The 16,190-nt window shown below is 56.6% G+C and overlaps 2 protein-coding genes across 3 annotated transcripts; one reads left to right on the top strand and one right to left on the bottom strand.

The window, feature by feature from the left end:
- Positions 1-1,403: 1,403 nt before the first annotated feature.
- FIBP (FGF1 intracellular binding protein) lies at positions 1,404-8,214 on the top strand (the record flags this gene model as incomplete). Of its 2 annotated transcripts, none has more annotated exons than XM_080718770.1 (10): positions 1,404-1,488; positions 1,658-1,856; positions 2,067-2,193; positions 4,290-4,390; positions 6,408-6,541; positions 6,812-6,920; positions 7,005-7,068; positions 7,302-7,388; positions 7,477-7,574; positions 8,145-8,214. In XM_080718770.1, the coding sequence occupies 10 exons, from the start codon at positions 1,404-1,406 to the stop codon at positions 8,212-8,214; spliced, it is 1,074 nt and encodes a 357-aa protein (XP_080574896.1). The 2 variants fall into 2 exon arrangements, with proteins under 2 accessions (XP_080574896.1, XP_080574895.1); XM_080718769.1 differs by having other exon boundaries at positions 6,408-6,562.
- Positions 8,215-8,550: 336 nt separating this feature from the next.
- Positions 8,551-11,233, bottom strand: CTSW (cathepsin W; the record flags this gene model as incomplete). The annotated part of the gene is made up of 10 exons (XM_080701183.1): positions 8,551-8,661; positions 8,740-8,943; positions 9,009-9,073; positions 9,163-9,285; positions 9,362-9,442; positions 9,515-9,611; positions 9,699-9,853; positions 10,165-10,278; positions 10,844-10,928; positions 11,147-11,233. 10 exons carry the CDS (start codon positions 11,231-11,233, stop codon positions 8,551-8,553), a joined length of 1,122 nt encoding a protein of 373 aa, XP_080557309.1.
- Positions 11,234-16,190: the final 4,957 nt, after the last annotated feature.

The following is a 16,190-nucleotide window of genomic DNA, read 5'->3' as shown; positions in this document are numbered from 1 at the left end:
AGTCTGGGAGTATAGCCCGGAGGTAGAAAGCCTCTGGGTTCCACCCCCAGTACCACACACACACACACACACACACACACACACACACACAATAAGATAAATAAAAAAATTAAAAAATAAAAAGACAAATGTGTACAGAAAGTGGAAAGAGCCAGGATGGGAGGCTTTCAGGAGCTAGATTTATAAGAGCTTTCAGTACTAGACTGGATCGTTTCCAAAGGCCAGTAAGGATTTTAAATAGGGGAGTAACATTTGAAAATTTTACAAAGATCCTTCAGCTGTTCCGTGTGGGATGGACCTTGGGGCAAGAGAAAGATGAGATTAGTAACACTGTGTCAGGAGCAAAGAGCTGTGCAGCGGCTAGGGCTGCGTCAGAGGGGTGGAGACAAAGGAGACACTAGGTACTCAGTAGGCAAATCGGCAGAACCGAATGGGAGAGAGAAATTTGGGAGAAAGCCCAAGTTCTAGGGCGAGAACTGGTGATATTGGGGCTGTCACTGAGACAGAGACGCAGGAAAGAAGCATTGTGGAGATCCAGGGGCCTGTCGTGTGTGTGTGTGTGTGTGTGTGTGTGTGTGTGTTACTGGAAGTGGAACCCAGGGGCTTTGTACCTCCAGGCTATCCTCCCAGACCTATTTTATATTTTATTTGGAAACAGGATCTCATTAAGTTGCTGAGAGCCTCACTCAGTAGCTGAGGCTGGCTTCGAACCTCTGCGATCCTCCCGTCTCGGCCTCCCAAGCTCGGGGATTACAAGCGTGCGCCACCACGCCCGGCTTGTGTAGAGCTTTTGAGAGGCCCAAGGGAACGCAGAATGGAGACGCTTGACTGATAAACGTCTCTGCGGATGCGGACTTGCTTGCAGAGCTCTGAGAAGCGGCTGAGAGGTCCTTGGCTTGTGTGGGGTCTTCAGCTTGTGTGTGGGGGGGGCTATGGTTAAAACCATGGTGGGAGGCGTCCCACGCCCAGGAGAGGGGCCCATCCGCAACACAGAGGGGTTTCCCAGCAAGAGCCCTTGGAAGTCACACCCGTTTTGCAGAGAAGAGACTTAGGGTAGGGGCCTTTGAAACCTCCAAGTAACATACAGGTCAAAGGTGAGAAGCCCAGAGGTCAGAGAAGATGGGAGGGAGTACGGGAAAGTTTTTGGCGGAGGGGAGACTAGCGAAGGCACGCTCCTCTGAAAATCGCGGAGACCCCAGAGTTAGGAGGGCGGAGGACCGAGGGCCCCGCCGGCTCCGGCCCAGGCCTCCGCCTCTCCCCCGCCGGCCCGCCCGGAAGTGGTCCGCCTCTGGCTCCGGGTGCCCGGAGCGTAATCTCGGCGCTCCCGGAAGTGGCCCTGTCGCGGCGCGCCCGCCCGGGCGGTGCCAGCTGCTGCTCGGGGCGCCCCGGGCCCGGGCCTCGCCATGACCAGCGAGCTGGACATCTTCGTGGGGAACACGACCCTTATCGACGAGGATGTGTATCGCCTCTGGCTGGATGGTTATTCAGGTCTGGGGGAGCCCGTGGGGCTGAGCGGTTGTTTTGAATGGGAGAGGGGCGGGGCCGGGGCTTGGGCGTTCTGCCGGGGAGTGGGCAGCTGGCTAGGAGACAGGGATGGAGAGGGGCTGCGGCTGGCATCCCTGGAGAGGTGGGGCTTGATGTAGCGCGCCTTCCCCAGTGAGCGACGCTGTGGCCCTGCGAGTGCGCTCGGGAATCCTGGAGCAGACGGGGGCCACCGCGGCGGTGCTGCAGAGCGACACCATGGACCACTACCGAACCTTCCACATGCTTGAGCGCCTGCTGCACGCGCCCACCAAGCTGCTGCGCCAACTCATTTTCCAGATCCCGCCCTCTCGGCAGGCGCTCCTTATCGAAAGGTGCTCACCTGGCGGATGGTGGGGATTCCAACTAGCCTGATAGTTGGGCCAATAGACCCATTTTTGCAAGTAGAAACTGAGGCCCAGGGAGGGACGGGACTTAACCCAGGCACTCAGGAAGTTGAGTGCAGAAGGAGCCAGCCGCAGGCCCTGCCAGGCCTCCTTTGCCCTCGTTTATGGAGGGTCAGTGGTGCCCTCCCTCTCCACAAGGTACTATGCCTTTGACGAGGCCTTTGTTCGGGAGGTCCTGGGCAAGAAGCTGTCCAAGGGTACCAAGAAAGACCTGGACGACATCAGCACCAAAACAGGCATCACCCTCAAGAGCTGCCGCAGACAGGTGGGCATCGAACCTGCACTATCAGTCCACCCCCTCATTCTCGTCAGCCACCGTCCCAGCTCTAGCCTATTGACGGTGGCAGTAGCTTCATAGCTTGTCTCTTTTTCCCCTTCCCTTTGTCCCTTCTGAATCATCCCTTCCCTGTGCTCCGAGTGACTTTTCATAGAACCAGATCTGACCATAGCTCTCACCTGTTCACAAACGTGTGTGTGTGTGTGTGTGTGTGTGTGTGTGTGTTGCTGGGGATTGAACCCAGGGACATTCTACCTCTGAGATATATCCCCAGCCCTATTTATTTGTTTATTTATTTATTTATTTAACTTTGTGGCATTGGGGATTGAACCCAGGGATATTCTAGCTTCTAGCTCTGAGCTATACCCCCAGTCCTATTTTTTATTCTTTATATTTTCCTTCTTTTTCTTTTTTTCTTTTTTTTTTTTTTTTTTTGTCTTGGTGGTACTGGAGTAGAACCCAGGGGCTTTCTACCTCCGGGCTATATTTTATTTGGAAACAGGGTCTCACTAAGTTGCTGAGAGCCTCACTAAGTAGCTGAGGCTGGCTTTTAACCTACAGGATTGTGAGCCACCACACCCAGCTAATTCTTTTTATTTTGAAACAGGGTCTCACTGCGTTGCAAAGGGCCTCGTTAAGTAGCTGATGCTTCTGTCTCAGCCTCCCAAATGCTGGGATTGCAAGCATGCGCCACCACGCTTGGCTGTTTCTTATTTTCAAACAAGTTCCCGTTAAGTTGCAGAGGGCCTCACGACGTAGCTGAGGCTGGCCACAAGCTTGCAATCCTCCTGTCTCAGCCTCCCAAGTACTGGGATTACAAGTGTGTGCCACATTGACCGGTCTTTTATTTTTTATTTTGAAATAGGATCTCGCTAAGTAGCTAAGGGCATAAATTGCTGAGGCTGGCTTTGAACCTGCAATCCTTCTGTCTCAGCCTCCCAAGTACTGGGATTGCGGGCATGCACTAACAAGCCTGGCTAGTTGATAAACTTTCATCGGCTCTCATTGCCTCGAGGGTAGAATCTGTACCTTATGCTCTTGACCTTCAGCCTCTCTGAGATGCAGACCTCTAGCCTGTCATTCCTCCAGCCCCAGGCTTGGTTTTGCTCATGTTGCTCTGACCCCTTGAAAGCCAAGGCAGGAGCCGGGCATGGTGGCGCACGCTTGTAATCCCTGCGCTTGGGAGGCTGAGACAGGAGGATCACACAGGTTCGAAGCCAGCCTCAGCTACTTAGGCTCTCAGCAACTTAGTGAGACCCTGTTTCTAATAAAATATAAAAATATGTCTGGATGTAGCCCAGAGGTATAAAGCCCCTGGGTTCCATCCCCAGTACCACCTCCCCCCCCAAAAAAAAGAATAAAAAATGGGGGTGTAGCTCGGAGGTAGAATGCCCCTGGCTTACATCCCCAGTACCGCAATAAATAAATTAACAAGCCAGGTGTGGTAGCGCACGCTTGTAATCCCTGCATTTGGGATGCTGAGGCAGGAGGATTGCGCAGATTTGAAGTCAGCCTCAGCTGGCTGTAGAGACCCTGTTTCCAAATAAAATATAAAATAGGTCTAGGAGTATAGCCCAGAGGTAGAAGGCCCCTGGGTTCCATCCCCAGTACCACCAAAAATAAATAAAGAAGCCAAGTGTGGTGGCGCACCCTTGTAATCCCCGTGCTTGGGAGGTGGAGACAGGAGGATCGCGCAGGTTCGAAGCCAGCCGCGCTGGCTTAAGAGACCCTGTTTCCAAATAAAAAAAAGTATAAAAATAGATCTGGGAGTGTAGCCCGGAGGTAGAAGGGTTTCCAGGGGCCCCAGTACCACCAAAAATAAATAAATAATAAAAAATAGGAGCTGGGCATGGTGGCACACGCTTGTAATCCCAGCATTTGAGAAGCTGAGACAGGAGAATTATGGTTTGCAGACAGCCTCGGCTACTTGCGAGACCCTCTGCAATTTACGAAGACCCTGTCTCAAAATAAAGTATAAAACATAGGGCTGGGTGTGTAGCTTAGAGGTAGAATGCCTCTGGGTTGCATCCCCAAAGTTCACTGGGTGAGTACCTTCTAACCAGGCTCTCATCACTTCCCTGCAGTTTGACAACTTTAAGCGAGTCTTCAAGGTGGTGGAGGAAATGCGGGGCTCTCTGGTGGATAACATCCAGCAACACTTCCTCCTCTCCGACCGGTTGGCCAGGTGAGGGGCCGGCAGCCTGGCCACCTGCGCACACCTCCCCTACACCCCTATGCGCTTCTGGGGTGGTTACCTGCTTATAGTCTATGCTTATTGTAGTACTGGAAAGAACCCAGCATTCTACCCCTGAGCTATACCCCCATCCTGATTTGCTTTCTTTTCTTTTCTTTTCCTTTTTTTTCCCCCCGCAGTACTGAGGATAGAACCCAGGGGCATTCTACCTCGGAGCTAGACCCCCAGCCCTATTTTTTATTTCTTATTTATTTACTTATTTATTTGGAAACAGGGTCTCACTAAGTTCTGCAGGGCCTCACTAAGTAGCTGTGGCTGGCCTTGAACCCCTGCGGTCCTCCCAAGTACTGGGATTATAAGCATGCACCACCACACCCAGCAATTTTCTTCTTATTTTGAGACAGTCTCACTAAATTGTTGAGACTGGCTTTGAACCTGTGATCTCCCTGTTTCAGTCTCCCAAATACAGGGATTATAGGAGTGTACCACTGTACCTGTCTTTCTAGCCTGCACTTTAGAGTAGTCTGGTCTGGCTTCAAAGCCTAGCCTGGTTATGTTGTAGCTCGGCTGTTGTCAGGTGGAGTATATCAAGCACTTAGGAAGTGCTGGGTAGAGCCGGGCGCGGTGGCGCACGCTTGTAATCCCTGCGCTTGGGAGGCTGAGACAGGAGGATCACACAGGTTCAAAGCCAGCCTCAGCTACTTAGTGAGGCTCTCAGCAACTTAGTGAGACCCTGTTTCCAAATAAAATATAAAATAGGTATGGAAGTATAGCCCACAGGTGGAAAAGCCCCTGTGTTCCACCCCCAGTACCACAAAAAAAAAAAGAAAAAGAAAAAAGTCATTGATGCGAGCTGGGCGTGGTGGCACACGCTTGTCATCCCAGCATTCGGGAGGCTGAGACTGGAGGGTCGTGGTTCACGAACAGCCTCAGCTACTTAGTGAAGCTCACTGTAACTTAGTGAGACCCTGTTTCAAAATAAAGACTAAAAAATGGGGCTGGGGGTGTAGCTGGGAGGTAGAATGTCCCTGGGTTCCATCCCCAGTACTGCAAAAAAAAAAAAAGAGAGAAAGTGCTGGGTAAACTGGACGTGGTGGCACGTGCTTGTAATCCCAATACTTGGGAGGCTGAGGCAGGAGGATTGCAGTTCAAAGACAGCCTTGACAACTTGAGGAGGCCCTCTGCAACTAGTGAGACCCTGTTTCCAAATAAGAAAATCGGGGTGGGCCTTTAGGTCAAAGGTAGAATGCCTCTGGGTTCAATCCCCAGTGCCACAAGAAAAAAAGAAAAAGAAAAGAAAGTGCTGGGTAATGGTAGCTTCCGCCCATGTGGTCCTCCCACTACATCCTTAGGAAACCTGGGCTGAGACTTCTTTCCATAGATGAGAAGCCCATAGTGACTTGGGGCACGTCACACAGTGAGCAGGACTGAAAGAGACAAGAACTTGGACTTCCAGCCCAGGGTGCATTTGGGAGCTGCTGCTGCTTGCTTTTTTTTTTTTTTTTTTTTTCAGTAATAAAGGATTGAACCCAGGGGAATTCTACCTGCGAGCCCTATCCCTATCTTTTTATTTATTTACTTTTTTTTTCCCCCCAGGGGCTTTCTACCTCTGGGCTATACTCCAGACCTATTTTATATATTTTTTGGAAACAGGGTCTCACCAAACTTCTGAGAGCCTCACTAAGTAGCTGAGGCTGGCTTCAAACCTGCTTGATCCTCCTTTCTCAGCCTCCCAAGTACTGGGATTACAAGCGCGTGCCACCACGCCTGGCTCTGTTTTTTATTCTTTATTTTGAAACAGGGTCTCACGGAGTTGCGGAGGCCTGACCAGGTCGCCGGGGCTGACTGCGAACCTGCGACCCTCTTGTCTCAGAGCTAGAATGCCCCTGGCTGGAATCTCCAGTACCAAAAAAGCCAACAGATAATTATGGAGTGAGCTCGTGTTAGGACACCCGCCGTAGGTGTGGGACTTCAGGGGCTGAGAGGGTCTACACTCCCCCCCCTGCAGAGACTACGCAGCCATCGTCTTCTTTGCCAACAACCGCTTTGAGACAGGGAAGAAAAAGTTGCAGTATCTGAGCTTCGGTGACTTTGCCTTCTGCGCCGAGCTCATGATCCAGAACTGGACCCTCGGAGCCGTCGGTGAGGCCCCCACCGACCCAGGTGCCTGGACGCTCCCCCCCCCCAGCGCCTGGTCCCCCGCCGGCAGCCCTCTGCCGGCCCCACGCAGGCCACCTCTGCTCCCGTGTGTTTTCCCCGCTCTGCAGACCTGTGGCCTGGCCCTGTCACTCCTCCTCTGAGATCCCGTTGTCTCTTGTCCCGTGGGGTGCGGGGAGTGGCAGGCGAGGACGACTCTGGATCTCATGGCTCGGGTGTCTCTCCCACCCCAACTGCCCCATGGGCCTCACACAGACTCCCAGGTGGACGACATGGATGTGGACTTAGACAAGGAGTTTCTCCAGGATTTGAAAGAGTTCAAGGTGCTAGTGGCTGACAAGGACCTTCTGGACTTACACAAGAGGTGACCTTGGCGGTCTCTGGGGCAGGGCTTGAAGGCGGCCTCAGACCTAGGCAAGGCCCTAGGCATGACCCTTTCCCCCTGCAGCCTGGTGTGTACCGCCCTCCGGGGAAAGCTCAGTGTCTTCTCCGAGATGGAAGCCAATTTCAAGGTCTGTGGTCCTGCCAGCCTCTTCTGGGCCTCTTCAGCCTGTGGTGCCCCACCCCTCCCTGCAGGTGGCGCTGCTGCTCCCTCTGCCTGCCCGTGAGGGGAACCTGCTCATAAACCAGGGGACCTGCTTGAGGGAGGTGGATAGTTTTGGGGAGGGGTCTCCCCCCCAGCCTCTGTGCTCAGCCCTCAGCTTTTGAGGCAGAAAGCAAAACTCCCAGGATCCCTGCCCCACAGAACCTGTCCCGGGGGCTAGTGAATGTGGCCGCCAAGCTGACCCACAATAAGGACGTCAGAGACCTGTTCGTGGACCTGGTGGAGAAGGTGAGCTGTCCTTCCTGCCGCCCTCCAGTGCCCAGCCTGGCCTGGCCCTGAGGGCGCTGGCTGCACTGAATGTTCCTTGGGCCCGCAGTTTGTGGAACCCTGCCGCTCCGACCACTGGCCACCGAATGATGTACGGCTCTTCTTGAATCAGTATTCAGCATCTGTGCACTCCCTGGACGGCTTCCGGTGAGAGACCCCGCCCTCTGTGTAGCCGGGCCTCACCCCACAGACAGCCCCAGTGTCTCCATTGGCTCCCTGGGGAAGTCTCTGTCCATTCTTAGAATCTGTGACGGTCGCGTTTCAGCATTTTGGCTTAGCCAAGTGTAGTGTCTGTTCTCATTAGTTTAGTGTCTGACAAGTCCTGTCTGAGGACAACCTACTCATTGGGTTTTGGAGCTGGGCGATGGATTAGGAACTTGGTCTATCCACTCCAGGCATGGACCCGATATTCTAGTATTACAGTATCTCCAGGAACGCTGCAGCCCTTCAAGGGACTTTAAAAAAAAGAATCTGTGACCCTGGGCAAGTTACTTAGCCTCCCCTGTAAGATGGGGCTAACAGTTAGAAGAATCATAAGAATTCATGAGGAGTGAGTATGCTGGGCGTCTAACTCAGAGTGGAGTGCCTGCCTGGCGTGCACAAAGTCCTGGCTTCGATCCCAAGCACCACACACCAAGAATTTATGAGGACTTAATGCGTGGAGGTGAGGAAGCCTTGCGGCAGGGCCTCCCGGTGAGTGCTCCGTTTCCATTGCAGGCACCAGGCCCTCTGGGACCGCTACATGGGCACCCTGCGCGGCTGCCTCCTGCGCCTCTACCACGACTGAGGCCCTCTGCCTCCACCCTGCACACGCCGACAATAAAGTTGCCATGAGTTTGGAGACTGATGTTTGCCCCAGAGAGAGGAGCCTGGGGGACAGGTGCCCGGTGTGCGTGTATCCTCGAGTGCCTGGCGGCTGGGTGAGAACGAGATGGTGCCGGCCCACGAGCCTGGGATGGGTTAGGGACGATGTCTGCGTTCTCCCCACCCACTGCCATCTCCATGCCCCAACTGAGTCTCCTCAGGAGCCAGGGGTCATCTGGTTTATTCAGGCCGTTTGGAGAAGGTCGGGAGCACAGGCAAAAGGCCCGGGGGCCGCCTGCAGGCGGGTTGGCCGGCAGGCTCAGGGAGGGCAGGAGACCCGCGGCTTCCTAACTGGTCGGTCCACGCGGGCCGTGAGTGGGTACTTGGTGATGCCGCAGGTGTTGCTCCCTCGGTGCAGCCGGAAGTAGCCCTGGCGAGTCAGGAGACTCAGCACTAGAAGGAGGGTCAGGGCCCGTGCTGCCTGCCCCCACCCCCGCGTCCGGCTCACCTCCTCGCCCCAGCTGGCCCCCCAGGAGTTCTTCAAGATCCAGTATGGGGCAGACCGGCGGGGGTGGGAGCAGGACGCGGAAGAATCCGGTTGCAAACCCTCTGGTCCCTTGCCTTTGCCGAAACCCACCAGCAGGACCGAGTGGTCCACCAGCCGGGGGTCACAGGCAGTGGGCGTGGCCTTGATCACACCTTTCTGGTAATGCTGCGGGGGCGATGGGGGGGCTGAGTCTGGGGCTGCTGGGCCGCATGCCCTGCCCTCCCACCTACCTGCAGCAGCTTCATGTTGATGGTCACCGCGATGGGGCCTTGGGTAGCCAGGTGCTGGGCGAACACTGCAGACGGAGGGTGCTGTCACCTGCCTGCCCTGGCCTGCTGCCGCGGGTTTGGCCTCATCCCGGGCCCGCCCGGCTCCCCGGCCTACTGTGCTCGTTGTCCTGCAGCATGACGAAGTCCTGGATCCAGGCCACCTTCTGGTACCTCTTGGCCAGGCACTTTGGGGTGCTGTGCCCCTGGAATGGGTAGTCTTTTTCGCTGGCCAGACCACCTAGAGAGAGCAAAGCAGGGAAGGAGCCCGGGCGCCCTGGCTGCGTCCCCGAGGCCGCGCCGGGCGTGATGCTCACTGTTGTTAAGGACGGTCACGTAGGCGTCCCACACGAAGCCGCCCTCACAGCCGTCGCCACAGCGGCCGCAGTCCAGCAGCTCTGGGCAGAAGGGGACAGCGTGGGCAACTAGGCCCTGACGGCCCTCCCCGCCGCACCCCCTCCCTGCCCTACCCTGCACAGAGACTTCCACAGGCTGGCGGAATCTGATGGCCCACAGGGCCTCGATGTTGCCTGCTGCCGCGATGGCCCAGCAGCACCTGCAGGTTTTCTGGCGGTGGGGGGGGGGGCAGTGAGAAGTCCAGGCCCCCCCTCCTCCACCCTAGGGCTGGCCGGCTGAACTGGGCGGGGAGGTTACCTGGTTCCTGACAGATGAGATGACGCCAGGTGCCTTCCGCCAGTCACAGGTGGGGGGCACCGGCTCCCCCTGCTCTTCAGGGCCTATCTTTCTGCTTACATTGGGGTCCCCTCCAGCTGCCCTCCAGTTTCCGTAGAGCTGGCCAAACTCCTCCTCTGGGGGACACGGCCACGGAAGTCTCGGTTTTTGTACCCCTCCCCTACCGCCTCTCCTACTCTAGGCATCCACGGCCTTGGCCATCTGGGTCCCGGGCAGCAAGGTCCAGAGACAGGCTGGGCTCTTTGCTAGCCTGCACGCCGGGCCTGCTGCTGCCGGCCTGGAGCTGGCGGGGCACAGGCAGCAGGGTCCCTGCCCTGCACCTACCCAGGCCTCTAGTCCTACACGTAGGTCTGCTTTGTCCATCTGCCAGTACCCTTGGGAGACTCAGCTTCCCCACCCCCACGTACGGGCCACACGGTCCCGGTACCTGTGAGGTCACTGAATGGAGTCACCCCGAACTCTGCTGTGCCCAGGTCGTCCTCCTGCAGCCGCTGAGCCTGGGCCAGGTTGTGGGCAAAGATGTCTAGGCGGCGAGCGTGCTCTAGACCAAAAGAGAGCAGCCCTGGCTGGCTGCAAGCCCCCACCCCCACTCCCCAGGGAGCAGGAAGTGGTTATGCAGCCCACCTAGGGTTAGGACTTCCCCGCAGGGAGGGGAGCATCCTGCACCCCAGCTCAGAAGGGAAAGTGAGTGTCTGCAGCCCGGCTTCCTGTCAGGCCGCCTCCTCTTCACACCTCTTACCATGGAAGCTGGGGCAGGGTGGGGATGGGGCACAGGCGCCACAGACCAGGCCCCGCAGGGCAGGAACGGCTAGCGCAGGAGCTCATGGGGAGAAAGCAGCAAAGTGGGTGCCCTTGGGTAATACTGAGTGGACGTGGGACCCTCCCTGGAATCGCGGGGTGGGGCAGGGGGGCTCTCTAGGGCTGGGGCCCACACCCGGCAACTGACCCCTCCCCTCCAGCTTCCTGGCAAAGGTTGATCTGGCACCCACATGAGTGTCCTGACTCTGCCACCCCCCTCGTCTCACTGAGTAGCCCGGTCAGGCCTGCTCCCCACCCAAGCCTCCAGTTAGGGTGGGGAGGGGTGGGCTGGAGATGTGCCCCCATACCTGCGGGGTTCAGGTAGCTCCGGTTGAACTGGATCTGGAACCACTTGAAGGCCCCTTTCAGCTCCAGCGGCCGGGGACCTAGGTCCTGGCAAAGCAGCAAGGTTGGGGGAAAGGTCGCAGGTGGAGACGCCTCCGCTGGGACCCACGTTCTCTCCAGGCCCACGCCGGGGTGGGGCCAGCAAGTTGGCCGCCTCTGTCTGCCATTGTGGCCTGGCGCATGGCCACCACCTCTCCAGCCTCACTCACTCCTGAGAAGGGGGCTGGCCGAGAGCAGGGCACCGCGGGCGGGTGGGGGGCACATACCTGGGCTGTGGGGGAGCCCCTGGTGCCTTGGGCCAAGCTTGCCACCAGCAGGGCCAGCAGGCAGGAGAAGTGGACAGTCCGTGCCATGGCGCCGCTCGAGTGCGAGGGGCAGGAAGCCGACCTGACCACGCTGGGGGGCGGGGCTGGAGAAACCACGAGGGGGGCCAGCCTTGGGGAGGGGTGGGCCCCAGAGCACAGCAGCGCCCCACACCTTGGGCTTCACCCCTTCTTTATTCAACAGTAGGCCTAGCCCTCTCTGTTCTAGGCAACTCTAGCAGGCCTGATGCCGAGATGGATCTGTCCTCAAGGAGACAGGCAGAGACAGGTCCAAAATGGTGGTGACAATATCTGGACATCATGGCCATGATGGGAAACCCAGGACTACAGGTCACAGGTGCCTGGGGATGAAGGGTGCTCAGCACCCCTGGGGAGCCACTTTAGCTCCTCCTGTGATGCTCAGAAACCTCTAGGGCCAGCTCCCACAAGGGGCCTGCCTTGTCCTCCAACCTCTGGTGTAGCGTCCCCTGACCCCATGGGTCTCTGCACCTGTGCCCCTTGGCATCGGCCTTCTACCATGCCAGAGGAGTCCAATTTAACTGTGTCCTTCACGTCCAGGACAGGCCACATGGAGCAGGCGCAGTGGATGTTTGTTGATTGAATACTTGATCATGAGCTATGGCCTCCTGTTCCTCATCCCTGCCAGAGTGTGGGGATAAGGATGAGGGATCTGAGTGGGGCTGAGGAGGGAGAAAGATCGCAGAGCACCGCAGAGCGAGGTCGGGGCTGGGCAGCTCCCCTAATACCTGCTACTGCTGCCTCTGTCCTAAGCGGGTCTTCAGGCTGGAGACCTTCTCCAAGAGCCCCCAAGCTGGGAACCAGCACCCAAGACCAGGGCTGAGTCTCCCAGGGGAAAAAGCTGACTTTGGGTGGTACACGCGGCTCACACTTGTGATCCCAGTACTTGGGAGGCTGAAACAGAAGGACCACAGGTTTAAGGAGCCTCAGCAATTTAATGAGGCCATCCATGACTTAGTGAAACCCTGTCTCAAAACAAAAATAGCCGGGCGTGATCATGCACGCTTGTAATTCCTGCGCTTGGGAGGCTGAAACTGGAGGATCGCACAGGTTCAAAGCCAGCCTCAGCTATGTAGTGAGGCAATTAGCAACTTAGCAAAAATCTGTTTCCAAATTAAAAAATATAAAAAATAGGTCTGGGAGTGTAGCCCAAAGGTAGAAGTCCTCTGGGTTCCATCTCTAGTACCACCGAGAAAAAAAAGAAAAAGAAAAGAAAACCCAGAAGAATTAAATAGAGCTGGGATGTAGCTCACAGGTAGAATACTCGTGGGTTCAATCCCCAGTACCATAAAAAGTAAATAGATAAGCCAGGCGTGGTGGCGCACGCTTGTAATCCCCGTGCTTGGGAGGCTGAGACGGGAGGATCACACGGGTTCGAAGCCAGCCTCAGCTACTTAGTGAGGCTCTCAGCAACTTAGTGAGACCCTGTTTCCAAATAAAATATAAAAAAGGTCTGGGAGTATACTCCTGGAGGTAGAAAGCCTCTGAGTTACACCCCCAGTACCACCAAAAAAAAAAAAAAAGTAAATAAATAAATAAATGATGGAATACTCTGGGTGGTTCAATGCCCATTACCGCAAATGTCTCCTATTCTGAGACATTTCTCATCACCACATTTTTTTTTTTTTTCTGTGCTGGGGATGGAACCCGGGGCATTCTACCTTCAAGCTACACCCCCAGCCCTATCTTTTTATTTATGTATTATTCACTTATTTTTACGGGTCTGGGGATGGAACCCAGGGGCATTCGACCTCGGAGCTACACCCCCTGCCCTATTTTTTATTCTTTATTTTGATTTATTTATTTATTTATTTATTTTGGTGGTACTGGGGTTCCTGGAAGCCCTTCTACCTTCAGGCTACACTCCCAGACCTATTTTTTATTTTTGAAACAGGGTCTCTTACGCCAGCGCGGATGGCTTCGAACCTGCGCGATCCTCCTGACTCAGCCTCCCAAGCGCAGGGATTACAAGCGTGCGCCACCACGCCCGGCTTATTCTTTATTTTGAAACAGGGCCTCACTAGGTAGCTGAGGCTGTCTGCGAACCGCGATCCTCCGGTCTCAGCATCCCGAATGCTGGGATTGCACGCGTGCGCCACCACGCCCAGCGTACACCACCACATCTCTTCATTAGGCATCTTCCTAGAGTTGTGAGGCTCCAATTTGCTTCATTTCTTCCCCTCCCATGGGCAGCCGAGGCACCCCTCTATTTGAAAAAAGATTGGTGCATTTGTGGACAAAGCTGTGCCAGGAAAAAAAAAAAAACCAGCTGTGGACAGACCATCTACAGAATGGCGCCTGCCCAAGATCCTACAGCCCAAGTGAGCCTCGCCCTGTGTCAGACGGCCTGGGGTGGCGAGGGCCTCTGTGAGGCTGAGGGAGGAGTGCTGGGAGCCTCCCTGAGCATGAGCCCCATGGGCCTGTTTGATCCGTGCTGTGCTCCTGATGCCTGGCACTCGGCTGGTCCAAAGCGGCCACTCAGCAAACACTTGCTGGACGCGGCATGAACGTCCCCTGCTTGGCCACGCACTCACTTGGTCAGCAGCTCATCCTGCAGCCCCAGGCTGGTACCCAGTGAGGCCTGAGCTTCGCGGGCCCGGGGTCTGTCTGGGGGTGCTCACGACTCGGCAGGAGAAACATCAACCGAGGCTTGAGAGGAAGCCAGAGCAGAGCCCAGGAGGGCTGAGAGGTGACCGGCTGCCGGGTGCGGAGGAGAGGCGTTCTGAGCGGAACTGCAGGTGGCAGGCACCCCGGTCTGGGGTGCAGTTAGAGGGGCGCAGTTCCAAGTGAGTCGCCAAGTGTGTGTTGACTCATTCCCCTCTGGGCCTGGCGCCTTAGCTCTAAGAGACAGTGGCAGTCCCCTTGGGGTGGGGCCTTAGAGAATGCACGTGGAGCACCCACCAGCCATGGTGGGTCCTGCAGGCTCCAAGAGAGGGCAAAGCTCTCAGGTTCTTGAAGTCAGCGGGACTTGAGTTCCTGTCTGTCCTTACTACTCTGGCTGCAGCTAGGACAGATCTGTCGGTCCCCCTTATCTGTGAAATGGAGCAATGACTGCGCCCCTTTGCTGGCTGTCAAGTGGACTGTACCAGGGCAGATTAGATCTCAAGCAGGAAAAAAAAAAAAAATATATATATATATATATTCATGTATGTATGTATTTGTGTGTGTGTAATTTTGTGTATGTGTTTGTGGTACTGGAGATTGAACCAAGAGGCATTCTATCTCCAAGCTACACCCCAGCCTTATTTAATAATTTATTTATTGTACTGGGGATTGAAATCAAAGGCATTCTACCTCCCAGTTACACCCCCTGCCCTATTTTATTTTTATTTATTTATTTATTTATTTATTTATTTATTTATTCATTTGTTTTCGTGGTACTGGGGATGGAACCCAGGGACATTCTACCTCCCAGTTACACCCCTGCCCTATTTTTTATTCTTTATTTTGAAAAGGGTCTCACTAAGTTGTAGAGGGCCTCACTAAGTAGATGAGGCAGCCTGGGAACAGCAATCCTCCTGTCTCAATCTCCCAAATGCTGGATATATGTATATATGCATGTATGTCCGTAGGTGTTTATTTGTGATACTGGGGATTGAACCCAGAGGCAATCTACCTCCAAGTTACACCCCTAGCCCTAGTTTTTATTCTTTATTTTTAATTTTTATTTTATTTATGTTTTATTTTTGAAGTACTGGGGATGGAACCCATTTTAACCTCCGAGCTACATTCCCAGCCCATTTTTTTTGGCTTTATATTTTTGAAACAGGGTCTTACAGAGTTGCGAAGGGCCTTGCTAAGTAGCTGAGGCTGTCCACGAACCCGGATCCTCTTGTCTCAGCCTCCCAGATGCTGAGATTAAAAGCGTGCGCCACCTCGCCCGGCTAGGAGCTTTAATTTTTAATGTGCTCATCCCAGCGGCTGGGAAGGACGGTGGGGTCTCCCCTGGACCCGAAGGGCTCACCTCGGGACGCACCTGCAGGACCCCCTCTCGGCGCGCCACCTCCCCGGGGCCGCGCGGGGGCCATCGTGGGTGTAATTAGGGATGGGAAAGGGAAGGGGGGGCCGGGTTATTCCCGCTCGCCGTCCGCCCCAGGGGGGATCTGTGGACACGCAGCCCTTTCCCGTCTGGGCCCGCCCGCAGACGTGGGCAAAGCGGCGCCCCACCCCTTCCTGGGAGCCCGCGCCGCCCAGACCCCGCCCAGGGCTCGGCGGGGGCGCTGCCCGCGGAGCCGGGGACCCTGGCGCCCCGCGCGCCCCGCGCAGGCTGGCCCGCCTCCCCAGGGCTCCCATTCATTCTGGGCCAAAAGGGAACTGCCACCCCGGCCCCCAAACTCGAAGCTCTGCGGACGGAGCGCAGGGCCGCCTGCGGCCCGGGTGGAGGGCAGGGGCGACAGATGGGCAGCGTTGCCAGGGCGCTGGTCCGGAAGCCCTGGGTGGGTTGGGGTCGCCGGGGGGACGGCCGAGGGGCACGGAATAAAGTTCTGAAGTTGGCAGCGTGAGGATGCGGAGGCTCGGCGCCCGCTCCCTTACGCCAGGGTCGGGGTGCCCCGCGGGACCAGGGTGCGCGGGACGGAATCCCGCGGCGGATTCGGTGGGGTCGAGGTGCGAGGCGTAACTTGATGGTGGGGGTCGGGGGCCCCAGGTGAGTCCGCGGCCGGGCATCAGGCTCGCGGCCCCAGGGCCGAGCGCTGGAGACCCTGGCTGGGCGCCGGGAGGCGGCCCCGGGCGGCGCCGCGGGGGACCGGGTGGGGGCCTGCGGCCGGCGGGGCGGGGAGCGGGGGTCGGGGGCCCTCCCCCTGGCGCGGGCTCAGGAATCCGCGCGGGGCGGGCGGAGGCGCCGGCGGGCGGGGGGCGCTTCCTGGGGCCGCGCGTCCAGGGAGCTGCGCCGTCCGCCCGCCCGTCCGTCCGTCCGCAGGCAGCGCCGAGCCGCCGAGCCGCCGGGCGCCGCGGCCCCGGTGAGTGGCCA

Source organism: Muscardinus avellanarius (assembly GCF_963383645.1).
Source record: "Muscardinus avellanarius genome assembly, chromosome: 1".
Taxonomy (NCBI): Eukaryota; Metazoa; Chordata; class Mammalia; order Rodentia; family Gliridae; genus Muscardinus; species Muscardinus avellanarius.
This window is presented reverse-complemented; position numbering and strand designations above follow the sequence as displayed.